The sequence below is a fragment of the Bombus impatiens genome, unplaced genomic scaffold, assembly GCF_000188095.3.
Source record: "Bombus impatiens unplaced genomic scaffold, BIMP_2.2 scf_0344, whole genome shotgun sequence".
Lineage (NCBI taxonomy): Eukaryota > Metazoa > Arthropoda > Insecta > Hymenoptera > Apidae > Bombus > Bombus impatiens.
In genome coordinates, this window is record NT_176763.1 from 243,192 (window position 1) to 257,380 (window position 14,189).

The 14,189-nt window shown below is 31.8% G+C and overlaps 1 protein-coding gene across 8 annotated transcripts in view; it reads left to right on the forward strand.

The window, feature by feature from the left end:
* The window catches only part of LOC100743261 (trace amine-associated receptor 9), a 107,766-nt gene that overhangs the window by 85,850 nt on the left and 7,727 nt on the right, over nt 1-14,189 (forward strand). For all 8 annotated transcript variants that reach the window (XM_033320770.1, XM_003489546.4, XM_012385745.3 and 5 more), the window contains one exon: nt 4,114-4,213. In XM_033320770.1, the coding sequence (XP_033176661.1) occupies nt 4,114-4,213 (100 nt within the window). The remainder of the gene's footprint in view (nt 1-4,113; nt 4,214-14,189) is intronic.

Here is a 14,189-nt window from a genome sequence, read left to right on the forward strand (position 1 = left end):
TTGCAAAAAATGAATACTGTTCGTGGATATTAATTTAGCATTAGTTTGTACATTTCGGTAAAAGTTATATACTGTTGCCATAAATTCAGCGAAACAGATTTGTACTTTATTTTTTAAGTTTCCATTAAGCTTAAAGTTTCCATGAAGCTAGTACATGTATGTGTTATTTGATGTGGTATAGCACAGAAATCGTGAGGCCTTATTTCTTTGAAGTGGCTAGACAAATGATCACGGTTACTTCTATTCGATATAGAGAGATGTTAGGGAATTTCCTTGTTCTAGAATTGTATCGTCGTAAAATCGATCTCAAGGGAGACATAGTTCTAGCGAGATGGAACAACAGCTCATACTGCCACAGCACCCTTGATAGTAATTCGAGGAATCTCTTCAGCTTGTGCGATTATCAGCGAAGAAGACATTTCTCTTACTTGTCCGTAAGATTTATTTGCATTGAAATTGTTATAAAATTCAAGCATATATTTAAAAAGCCCGTAACTACAGTTGCAACATTTGAAAGCCCAAAATCTCGGAATCCTTCGAAACTCAAACTTTATTTGTATAATATACAGGGTGGCTGGTAGTACAAGCGGAAAGGGGGTGATTCTACGCGAAAAAAGAAGCCGAAAATATAGAACAAAAAAAATTTTTTTTTTAAGTTTTTAAAAAATCTACAGTGAGATCCATTATAACAAGACGTGATAAAGTGCACGCGTACCGAGCGAAAATTCAAAGTCGATTTTCTCGAAAACAAAGCCTCAAACGAACAATTTTTATTCTATATTTTCGACTTTTTTTCTCGCGTAGAATCACCCCCTTTCCGCTTGTACCACCACTTACCAACCACCCTGTATATATTATATGTATTTTGTGTATACATTATGTATATTCATGCAATTTAAAATATTCTAAAACATTAGTTAAGTATAGTAACGATTAATGAATCATCCTAACGATTATTTCTCGTTAGGCTATATATTCACGTTCATTGCCAGTGAATGTGTTGTAAATAACGTCAATTTCCAATTAAATTATCCTATAATTAATAATAACTCTGAAAACTAAAGTTTAATGATCCTAATAAATTGCATATTATTATCTTTCTACGCGAATGTAAAATGTAATTTATTTACTTACTGCTAACCCAACTAATCCAAACAGCCTTTTCTTGCACAAATTGCAACTTTGAAGTTTCTCATCTTAAATGTTAATAAGCAATATGAAACTTCAAATTAATTAGTTTTACAGCATAGCTATTTTTCGTTTAACGATGATACAAGACAGAAGCTTTATATTATGTTTATACAAATTTTTTGTACAATCATCCGATTATTTTATTTATTTATCTTAATACTATTAACCCGTGTTTCTATTAGAGATCACTTTTACTAAAGATGCCAATCATAATATTCCGACAAAAAAGAAAAAAAAAATATATAATTTCTGGTATATAATCCCATGCCACTTTAATCTTGTCACATTTTATGCCGTATGATCTCTTTTTTGTACGCTCGAATAATTCAGTCTAGAAAGGGAATTAGTTATGATGTTCTTTATCCCTCTGTAGTTACAGAGCCAAACACTTTAATCTTGGTGCTTGTTTTCAGAATTGTCCACTTTGCATGGGAATTCGTATATATTTATAGTCACATTTATATAAGCGGTATAATCTGTTTCATGTGATAAATCATGTTTGCACTTTATCTTCCAGCACAGTAAATTCCAGTCCAATCTTTTCAACGATAATGCGTTTAAATGTTTTCACGTTATATTTCCGCGAATATCATCACCTGTAATTTATCACCGTTTTCTATAACGCTATGATAATAAATTACTAGATGAAAATTAGTGGCTCCAGACATTAATTTCTCACGAGCTTATTTATATCAATGAATTTTAAGCCATTAGTATTGGAAAATACGTTATTCTGCATTGAATCGAAGAAATATCAAGACAATTGACTAAGCCATCTTTTTGTTCAAATCACGTCAGAAACTTAGCTTTCGAAACTATCCTTTAACGTGATAAAGAGTAACATTGAACATTCTTCCTTCGCATTTTTAAACATTGTCGTTTGATGTCGTTTGATTGAAAGCAATATTTGTGTAGTAAAATTTTGCAAAGATATGTAATGATTTCCAAATTATGAATTTTTCATACTGAATACATTCTGAACAACCCAATATAATAACGTAGTTGTTAGAAAGATATGGGAGTTTTAAATATTTATCTACAACTTCTGCTCAAATAAACGAAATTTAGTTTTTCTGAAGTACAAACAAAAAGGTATTAATTCTATTATTAAAAAATTTCATTTGTCAATTATGTTTTCGTATTAGTTCAAAGTCTCTACTGTAAATATTTCGTTTGTACATATTCAACAGCGATTGACGTGTTGTGTGATCACGGAGCTTAAAGTCTTGCTCATCCTTGCTTTGGACTAATTTGCCAAACTAGTACCACTAGATCTCTGTTAGTCTCTGAGTTATTATAGTAGTATGTCCGCAGGATATTCACAGATACAGGAGAATTAATGTCCAAATATATCGCCGCATATCTTCGCTAAAACTGTATAAAAACAGTAAACTATGTGATTTTTTTATATGAGATAAGTAAATTAGTCGAATTCGTTTAACAAAGAATCTCATTGGAAATTTGATTCATTATTGCAGAAACTACTGCATCCATATACACTTATACATCCATATACACAAATAATGGTTCGTAACTATTTCCCTTTCGTCACTCTGAGTATAATTAAAAATAATTTGGATGCTAAGATCAAAGTTGTCATTGTTATTGTAAGGACCTTTAATGATAGGTTCGACAAATTTCATTTGAAGTTTGGAAAGTTACTAAAACATTTCTCTTTTCTTATATTAATTCACCTGTTCATCTTTAATAGTGGATATTCTAATAAACGAGGAAAATTTTCTGGGGCCTCTCTTAGTAGTATTTTGTACTCCTGAGGGTGAACAATGTACTCTCGAACAAAATGTTTCCCTGTAGGAACATTTGTCCATCAAGGGTTGGATATATCACGCGCTCGTGTTCCGGTCAATGGTAATTAGCAAATCCACTAATCCACAATGTTCATTTACGTGTGTGCACAATTCTCTATCTGAAGAATACAATTTGTACTACCATAATCGTTTCGAAATTCTAAACGGGATAGTAAACGCTCAACACTTTTGCTAATATGATGATAAAATAAAGTTAATAAAATTGAAATTTTAATTTTACTTCTTGAAAGTAATATAGGTTCCTTTTTATGAAAATACATAACTTAAAGTTAAATATAATTTGATTTGGGAGAAATTGAAGTTCTAACTTCACGAGGCAAACTAAAGTTTCAAACAATTTTCTGCTTATATTTTCCAATACTTGGTTCAATGAACAATTAACTGCACCTATATTTGACATTGTTAAGTAAGTCTAAGTTAAATCCATTATTCAAAAGCGTGGTTCAATAATTCTCATGTTGAGCGTTAATAAATCCCTAAATGTGCTTGATGATTCGATCAGGAAAGACGAATATCACAGGTTATAACTTTTCGTCTACTTCAAAGAAAAGAAATCGCGATAGTCGATACTTACATTGCCTGATCTTCAGCCATATTAACCTTTGTTGGCGAATTCACACAGAAAACTTCATGCATTATTGAAGAAGTTTCAGTATTTTACTTCGACCATTCAGAACGTAGGTGAACCATGAGACTCGAATATAAAATATTATGGTTTTCAAACGTTCTGGAATTGATCGGGGCATCAGGTTCCAATTATATAAATTGGATCGACGTTATCAATTATCTGTTATAACAAATCTGAATAAAAAACTTAAATTTTTCAACTTTATAAACTTATGTTACAAAGCAGCGATACGATAGAAAATAGAATTTTAAAAAGCATAAAATTTCGAAATCATTAAATGTTAATTCAATTCTTGTAATTATAAATACAATACAACACAATACATTGCAATATGATAATTTCGTTTTTTTCAATGTTTAACGATAAATTTCATATAAACGTACGTTCACGTTATCACATTCTTCTCTAATTTAGCATTTTTAATAGAGCGTATCACTGATTTGAATTTTCCTTGTTTATACGCAGGTACTTTGTAGGCCAAAACCGTTGGGACCGAAACAGCATTGTTGCGCTACTAGCACAGGTGGTCTTGATGTTTGCAGTATGGGAGGAGTTGACTTATCAGGTATGTGGGAGCTTCAATTTAATAGAGAATATAATTTGATAGTAGCAAAATTATATCTATATAATATTATGTCGACACATTGCAGCTGAAAATATGTATTAATTATGTATTAAATATGTATTAATTTAAAAATACTTCCATAGATTAAGTAAATGCATATATATTAAAGATCTATAATGACGTGAAACTTTATTGAAAGGGAAGTGGTTTAGTTTAAATACTATTTTATTTCCTTCCTAATAAAATTTCAATTTTAAATGTCTTAAGATATTGCCAAAAAATTTTTCATACAACAAACTTTCTCCGTAATTATACAGTTTATTTCGATCATAAATATCTACGGTAAAATGGATGTAAATGTACAATCGTAAATGACGTTTATAAAATCTCGTATTGTCGTATGAATAGAGCCATTCAGGGAGGAAGCTAGAAATTTTAGTCAGTGGAACTTCATTTATTGAAACAAAATTTTAGTTGGTACCCAATTAAACGAACTCCTATCAGCTGAATAAGCAAATATAAATTTCAGTTTCTATTATTTAATGAGAAATTATACTGAAAAGAATTATGCGATTATAGGAATTCTCCAGTTACATGAAATGTTTAGCCCCAAAGGGTTCAAATAAATGGGCTTCTACTATATCGTATATTTCAAAGACGAAATTATAGGCTACAGCTACAGTAAAGATCTATTACATTCTTTCATTTATAATCATGTTACGCAATTTGCTTTTTATATCACCGTATCGCTTGTATAAAGTGATATTTGTAGCTTTTGTTCGTAGCGATATACTGTTTCCAGCTTTTTCTCATCCGACGTACTACTCTTTTTTACTTTCCTCTAGTCTAACGTAATAGAATTTACCCCTCAACGACCTTGAATAGACAATTACTATTCTATTTACAGTAGAGTTTACGGATATTGAGCAATTAGGGTCTTTTGTTGAATAGCGATCAAGGAGATAAAGTGCTCTTCCTGCTTTTCTCTATTCAACGTGTGCTTCAACATTTCTCATTTAACATTGAAATAAACTTCTCCGAAATAGGATAAAAATAAACATGTTCTGGGATAAGAATTATTTTATTAAATGTTCAAAATCGTGTTACTGTACTCTTGAGAATTTATAAAGGAAGCTTTCATAATCATTCTACTTTACGTACAAGAAATAAATGGAAAATATTTACAAAATATACGATATTTCCAACAAAATACGCTATCCTTTTAGGGTCTTACACGATTGTCCGTGTAAAGTGTCCAACTTTGAGCGGCTGCTTAAAACTGCTTTCTGTAAATTACGCCAGCATCCGTCATTTGCATATCTCATGCATCCACTGGACGTAAGTACAGAAATTTAGGTGCGTCTCCTATGCCATTTAATTTATCAACACATAAGTCTGCACACGGACAAACGAAGTATTTTGAGAATACAGTGAATTTTATTCCTTACGTTAGGATTTCATTCCTGAAAGCTATCATTCAAACGAGTCATGTTGATCGTACCGTGAATGAAATTTCACACCAATATACCTGTTTTATTTTACGGTATAGCAAAGCCAAATAAGTGAAATTAAACGCTTTACTGTTTTTCGTATCGAGCAAGAATCGTTTGCATATTGAAATAAAATTCGCACAGGATAAAGTTTAAAAACTAATAAATGGAAGTGTTTTGATTTTAATGTTAACATTCGAAATATTAATATCAATTATTCCGCACTCTGTGAATTCCTGGCTAAAATGTTTCTGTAGATCTGTACGTCACGTGTTTATTCGGAAAACGGCATTTAAGCCACGTGTATGTAACTGCCCACCGAGTGAGCGATATTCAGCATCCGTTGAATGCAAAATATGTGAAGCACGTCCTATATGAAATGCGGATAAACATTCGACGTCTTCGAGTTTCTAAATACTCTCTAATAATTTCCAAATAATTAATTGTATATCGAAGAGTTACTTGAAAAAATAGAGCATAGAATCGTAATAAAGAATAAAACTTTACCTATTTATACATTATACAGTATTATACTTTTAATTTTTTTTAATAAAGCTGGCAAGTCAGATGTCAACGTAAAGCAACAGGCGTCTTATATTTTCTATTATGAGAGTTTTTAATTTTGAACATGTCGTAACACAAAGATTAAGGTAACATGGATATGCAGATTCCATAGTGTAGAGTGTAAGTAAACGATAACAATGGATAAGATAATGAATATTGTACGCACGTACTTGGCCAAGCATGGAATCATGCAGCGGAAGGCTGAAAATGTTTGAAAAGTCGGATTCTTTTCACAACATTGAGTATGCCATGAATGATTAATGAATGGAATAAAAACTTTCTACCAAGATTATTCATTCATGGAATTGTCATTAAGGAAGGTTGTCACGATAAAAAATTGTCCAGTTGATTTTATGACAGAAATTATACATTACATTTCAATTAAGTATCTTTTTCTAATGTAATTAAATACCTTTCCGTATTCCGTACAAAATCACGCGTTGGTTTAGTACTTTTATTTTAATTTATTTATTTAGAATCGTATCCATCTCTGAGGGCTATTAGCGGCTATTTACAATTTTGTTAATTCTTATTTTGAATTTAGTTTATTCGAAATTGACTGAACCAGTCGTACATCTCCATTCTCGCAAGGACTACAACTAAACTTGGCTTCTTTCTAGTTAGCACGTGCGCCGTAATAGCTTCTCCTATAAAGAAAACTTTTATGAGGGTGATATTTACCGGATTCTTTAAAAGTTATAACTTTCACCCATTTACCTGCGTAAATTGACAGGCTTAATAGGAATGTTGAATAACTATTCACATTATAAGTTTCAACAGAAAAGTCAGTTATGAATACGGGTATCTGTATAGTGCGTTATCGTCACATGGATTACTACATTATGATGAAAAAGAAATACACGTCAATATATTTGATAAGCCGTATGAAGCTCTGGCGACGAACCATTCTCCTAACAATTTAGTTTCCAGATCACGATCGTTTTTGTTCCGTCACACAAACTTTCAAATTTTTTTAATCGGGAAGTTTATTTGAAACAATCGGAAACGATCTTTGCGCGTAGATGTAACTCTCAATCAGCATGAAAACCAACGGTTCCATCATTTTGGACGTTGAAGTTGAAATAGATGTAGCTTGGTAATCGATAGAAATAAAAGAAAGAAAAAACGGAGAATATCGGAACTCTTTTCATTCGTGAAAGGAGGCTGTTTCAATCATTGGTTTATTATTATCCTTGGATAAGAAATTAAAGATACGTAAAATTAAAATGTCTGTTGTTTCAGTATTCTAAAGAATAAGATTAATATTCCTTTAAAGAAAAAATTGTAGTACTGTGTAAAACCTATTTAAACATACAAATTGATATATGTTTACTTTTTATGAAAGAAACTAAAATTTTTCAATAAAAAGAAACCTTTAATCCAACATTATAATCGCTAAAATTTTTGGAAGAAATAAACCTTTTTTTTTAGCAATTCGTGCAGAAGTATGCCAAATAGACAAATATCGCTATAAAATAAAATGGGCAAAACAATTTTATCCACAGATTCCATTTTTTACTTGTATTGTATAAACATTCGCAGTTTACTAACAATGACCTTTAACAATAATTTAATTATAATTGATTCGATTGTGACCAATCAATGAAAGAAGATATTTAAAAAATGACTCTTTTCTTATTTAATTTCTTGTTAAGCGTGAAAGATAAATACGATGCAACTATACGATGCTAAGAAATGGCAGCACAGTCCATATATTTAATGTTTTCATAATTTTCACCTTAACAAATTTGTCCATATTTCATCTTTTAAGAACACTATTGTATAGCACGATGTATTACCCCGGCATAAAATGTTAAGAGAAAAAATTTCGTTTAACTACGTACTTATACTACGTTCATAATAACCACAAATATAAGAGGAGCGTAAATTAATGCGACAGAAAGATGAAACATAATTCAACGATCGTAATAGATATACAGACTGTAACCATTTTCATAACACCGTAGGTAATAACTTTAGTAAAATTTGAAAATAAAATTCTCAAAATGTGACGGTAAAAAGACATACGTCGTTAATTAAATAAATCTTATACATACAAAGCGACGATACTTGACGTTCTTACGTGTCTACGAGCAAACTTATTGCACAATCTGACACATCCTTCGCGTAATACTCGAAATCTTCTTTCAGATAGTTCATTTGATATAGTCTTTGGTGCGGAAGATGGTGCTGCAAATTTGTTTATTCATGCGTCAGCTAAATCAACATAATTTTCATCTTCCATTCAATCTCCGTTTTATAAATCCTATTTCAGTTTTTTGGCTTTTTCCATTTCTCCGCGGGTCTGAATATTTGCATTTCCTTTCGCAAATCGTGGAAGTAATACGCAAAGCCATCTGCTCTGTCTAGAGAGAGAAAAAGATTAAACCTCTTTTCATCTGTAAAAATAACTTTTCGCCATTCCTCTCTCCAATGAATCCGTTATTGTGAGAACTGTTGCTAAACACCTGATGCTTCTGCTACTTGTCTCGCATACGAAGAAAGATTCGAGAGTTTTGTTGAAATAGAACCTTCTCCACGAGAAATTATTGCGACGGCCCGTGCTATTCCTTTTGCCGCGCGTTTCCAGGCTTTTTAATAAATCGCGAATTAGTTTACAGCTCCACGAGGGAAGCTTTTAATCGCAAAGGAAATATGTGTTAGCGACTACGAATTTCTGGGGATTTTTTAAAAAGAAATTAGGCCACGGCTATTTTCCCTTCGTACAATTTATGATAATTACTTTCATAACCGTGCGCAATTTATTCGGAACCTGGCGTATTTGTGGTTCTTTGGCTTTCAATCGTGTTTTTATCTGCACGTTGTGCTCTATTCCGGCGTTTCGTGAATATAATTCTGAAGATAAATTAATGTTAAAAATAATAAAATTTCAAATGCAACTATTTGTGGACAGGCTTGAAAACTTTTAGTGATTTGGAAAGAAGCTAGTTGCAATGTTCACGGAAGCTGAACGTACTAGTAAAAACATGATTGAACCATGTAAAACCATATATATATATATGTTATCTAATCATCCTGAAAATTTAAAATATAATATTTTTCATTTGTTTGTGGCTAGAAAAAGCATGCTTGTGAATATGACCAAATTAAATGTCGAGTGGTCCGTACATAAAACACTTTCTTAAACAACGAAAATACTTCATGTTCTAAAAACTTCTGAATAACGTTCAATGATCTTCAAACGCAGCGACAAAATCGTTATATTTTTGCATAAAACAATATCATTGACATTGTATTTAAAATTCACTCAGCTCAATAATCGATGAATTCGTGCGTATGAAAGTGTTCATGGCACTGAATGGCATTTTAAATTTATGGACGATTTGTATTTTACCACAGAGCGTTTTTACATATACGGCATAAATCTGTCTGTACCGTTTAACCTCTTCATTTAGCGCATTCAAAATTGCTTTACATACACATTCATGCGATTTGGACTTACTTCTACCATATTTATGACGAATTCACAGTTTTAATTCACAGAATTAATTTTTCAAGTGAATTAATGTTTATATAATTTCTAATGTTCATAAATATTGTTTATTGTTAATAAATAATTGTCTGTTCTTACCTAAAGATATGTCGTATATTCAAAAGTAACGTAATTGTTATTTTCGTGTTCGTAATTTATCGCCAAGTTAATTAATTCGAAATTACTAATTTCATTGTTTAGGATATCGTATTGCATTTAAATAATAGAGCTTCGCGTACTCAAACCCGCAATACGACACATTCAATTATGACAGTTTTGATACTGTATCGATATTCAAATCCATACACAGCAATTCTGTATACACGTATACGAGCACTATTATAATTCATGCTTACACGTATGAAAATAAAAATTCATTTGGCGCGAAACAAACAAAATTTCTAAAATGAAGTTTGCCTCGCTAATAGACAATAATAAATATGATATAATAATGGTAGTGATTAATTTAAGAAATATCTTATATTAAATATTTCAGAAAAGTATAATTGATAACAGCGTTTCTGATGTTTTAAGGCTGTAAATATTAAGCATAAAAGTTTAAATTAAAGGTTACAAGAAAATGAAATTTAATTTTAATTTGAATTAAAAGTTAGAAAAATAAAAATCGATAAAGTTTTATATAGTTCAGTTTTTCTTCTTCAAAGAGATTCCAATTTATTTCTTGTTGTATTTAAACTGATATATTAATTATCTGTATTTTAACTGTTCTAATAATTGAAGCATATGCGGCAGCATATACATATTCCCAAAGCTTAATTTATTGTTAACGTTTAGTTAGTAATATAGATACTCCGTGACTCAGAATCAGTTTTAAATACGTAAATGTCTGGATTGAATAATGCATTTTATGGAAAAGACATCCATGTTCGGTGGTTAAATGGAACTGATTGTTATCAGACCGCTGTAAATCTTCGTTTATGGACGGTGCACGAGAGAACACAGTCAACTCCAGTAATGGATGCTATTAAAAGGCTGGCTCATGTTACTGTAATTAGCTCGAAACATTGATCACATTAAAGCGCTCTTGATTCTTCAAAAAAGATTAGAGTCTGTAACAGTCTAACATTCTTTCATCTATAATTTATTTGAACACCTAAAAGTTCGGACTCTTCCCTTTTGTTAAAAACTGCGTAATTTATGGTGTTGAATTAAGTAACGAGAAAATTACCTATATCTTTGAACATCGCAAAATAATACTTTTTTGTTTATTATAAATATTGTAATAATGAAATATACTATAAATTATATATGCGTCTATTTAACGCTAAATGTAATACTGCTGTTTTGAGTTTGTTAACATAATCAAAATTGTTTCCTTATTTTTACATATACCATATTATGAAATGTATCATATTTAACATGAAATGAAAAGTAGATAATATAATTTTATTGATATAACATTTACAAAATATTCCAAATTTTTAATTTAATTTATTACAGTAAATATTGAATATTAATTTATACACAGCTATCGCGTTAAAATTATTTCTAGATCTCATTTTAGATGTACATTATGAAAATAATAATTTATTCCACTTGTAGTTTCATAAACATGGATATATAAATACATTTAATGTATGAATCATGTCACAGGAATAAACACAAATAAATGTTATCCGCATTAATTCCACGCGAATAATCATCTACAAAGGAGATATCTACAAAATTTATTGCAGTTCTATAAAATGCCGTAAGATGCATAAATATAAATTTGTATAACCTTGATAGTTTTCCAATAAAACACGATACTCACATTTTCAGATAATATTGCATGTATTGAACAGTTTTCGATAAATCATGCGGGAAAGCAAATAATGTGTATAGAATAAGGCTATAACTTTATTCTTCTGACATCTCCGAAACTTTCCTAGACAGAAAGTACATAGTTCTTATAAGTTATTTATTATCTTCTATGAATACTTTCTGAGAGAAATAATTTTGAATATATCGTTGCATTAATTCAGTAATAAAACATGAATCATTATACAATAATAATAAATCTTTTAAATAAAGAGACTCTTCACAGGGAGAGATAATTAGTCTTTGTACGCTCGAATATGTTCTACATACACACCAGGTTCCACTAAAATTCAAAATTTTTTGTTGTGTGACGTTGCTTGTTAGCCGACTGAGTTTCATCATGGTATAGGAAGATGTTTGAAACTGTTTTTTTTTTATTTTTAATTGTCCAACTTATCAATTGAATTCTACTCGTTAGCAACGCACCGATAACAAATAATTCCTCGTTTTAATAGCAAATTACCACAACCCACATACTATTATCAGTATGTCATTCTAATCCTGATGAAGCTGTCCGCAATGCCGACGAAACGTCAGAACGTGTCCCCCAAAAAGAGGACGTGTCCCTACACCACGAATTCTCAATTTTAGTGATCGTGATAATCATCGAATAGGATCATAAGAATTATTTTATAACGAAATATGCTATTTTACAAAAATATCCAGACAGATAGGTAGACAAAAATCACATTTCTTAGCCTCGTTATCTCAAACTATAGATCATGTTAATACGTCGCGAGGATTTTATTTAGCTGCTGCAGTAACTTTTAACTTCTTCGCATAGAATATTCTAACTTTATACGATATTCGGTGAAATTTTAATTTAGTAAGGAAAACCGTGTTATAGGACGTATGGAGACTTTTCTGACTGATCGTATGTCATTTACCATTTCAATTGCTCAATTATGACTGTTGGAATACAACGATATTAATCGCATACAGATGAGGTGATTGATCGAACGGATTCTTCCCTTCGTTGCCCAGCGATATCCCCACTAGCGTGCGTTCGTGAGATGAACGGAAGAAGCGTAAGAATATGGATGGAACATTGGGCACGTCGAGAAGCTACTAGAAGGTTTCGTGGCACATGTGACGCCACACAGACATCTACACAGGTCACATTCATTACTGCATAGAGAGTGGGGTTCAAAACCTTTTCAAGGGCCATGGGTCACTAAGTCAGTCAGTCTGAGAATAACTAGCCAACTGTCTACATTCACAACGTTTACTTATATTTGTTGTAATTTTTGTTTAATAAATACCACATAGTATTGTTTCAACACAAACATTGTGTCTTCCACAGATTATTAATCTTAATTCCGAGATTAAATTCTAACAATAACTATTATGCTACTCTTGCAGGATTTGTTCGCCGTACGAATTCCTCTTAATATCATTGTCCACTTTTATTTCTCATATATGAACAAAGTAAATCTTCGTATACGATTCCCGTTGAAAAAACCAGGGATTTGTGTATTTCGCAGCGCAAGTTCAAAAGATCGTTTAATCAATTCGAACTATCAACTCAACGCTGAAACGTTTGCTGTACGAGTCTGGTGAAATACGTCTGACTCGTGCACGCACCAGTGGTCCCAGATATCGCACTTTCATCTTGCTTTTATTTTATTTCGGTTATCGTACACATGCGTGTGTACAGACGGTTGAAAAATTTTATCCTTTTTAAGTACAGATAATGTATCGTGCGACGTGCAATTCAATTCGAATTTTACGAGGTCGTAAATTCCACTTGTTCGTTGAACTCGGTATCGCTCGTCACATTTTTCACGTTTGAATGGTCTCACGTGTTTCCCAATGTTCTCGCGGTAATTTAATGCGCTCCGGAACGTTTTGCTAATTTTCATTGCGGGTTGATGAATTAATTAAGATGTCCTATTTGAGACAGTTGGAGAATATACAAGTTGGTCTGTAACTCGTAGCACGAATATGGTCAGGAAGATTCCTTGACGATATATATGGGCTCGAAATAAGATGAGAATGAAGGATAAACGAAATTGCCTCGAAAACATGATTTTTGAGAAAATCGAATTGAAAAAATGACGCGAATTTACTTAGTTTCCAGCTAGACAGGAGGGGTAATCGACAAAAAGGTTATTCTACGAAAATAAGTCGAAAATGTAGGATTAAATCTTTTCTACATCTTATAAGTATCGCCCATTTTTTAAACACCCTGTGTAATTTCGACCAATCGCGGGGAGACGTAATCGCGAGGAGAGACGTAATTTCGACCAATCGCGGGGAGACGTAATCGCGTGAAGAGACGTCAACGGGGGGCGTAAATCCCCGTTACGATTATAACAATCGACACCACGAAGTGATCGATCCCCTGATTTCCGTTGAGATAATAAGGGGTGATTGAGTTTGTATAACACTGTGATTCACAGAATTATAAATTATATATTTCCAACACTTAGATTACACTGACGAACATAGATATATAGATATGTGCGCTAGAGCAGGGCTCTTATAATGAAAGTTAGTGTATTAGTGGACGTAGCACTATAAGATATTTAGGAGAGGTAATGTATGTTCGAGAACAACGAGAACCGACAAAGGTTTGCGTAAAGTATGCGACTCTCGCGCTATGTGT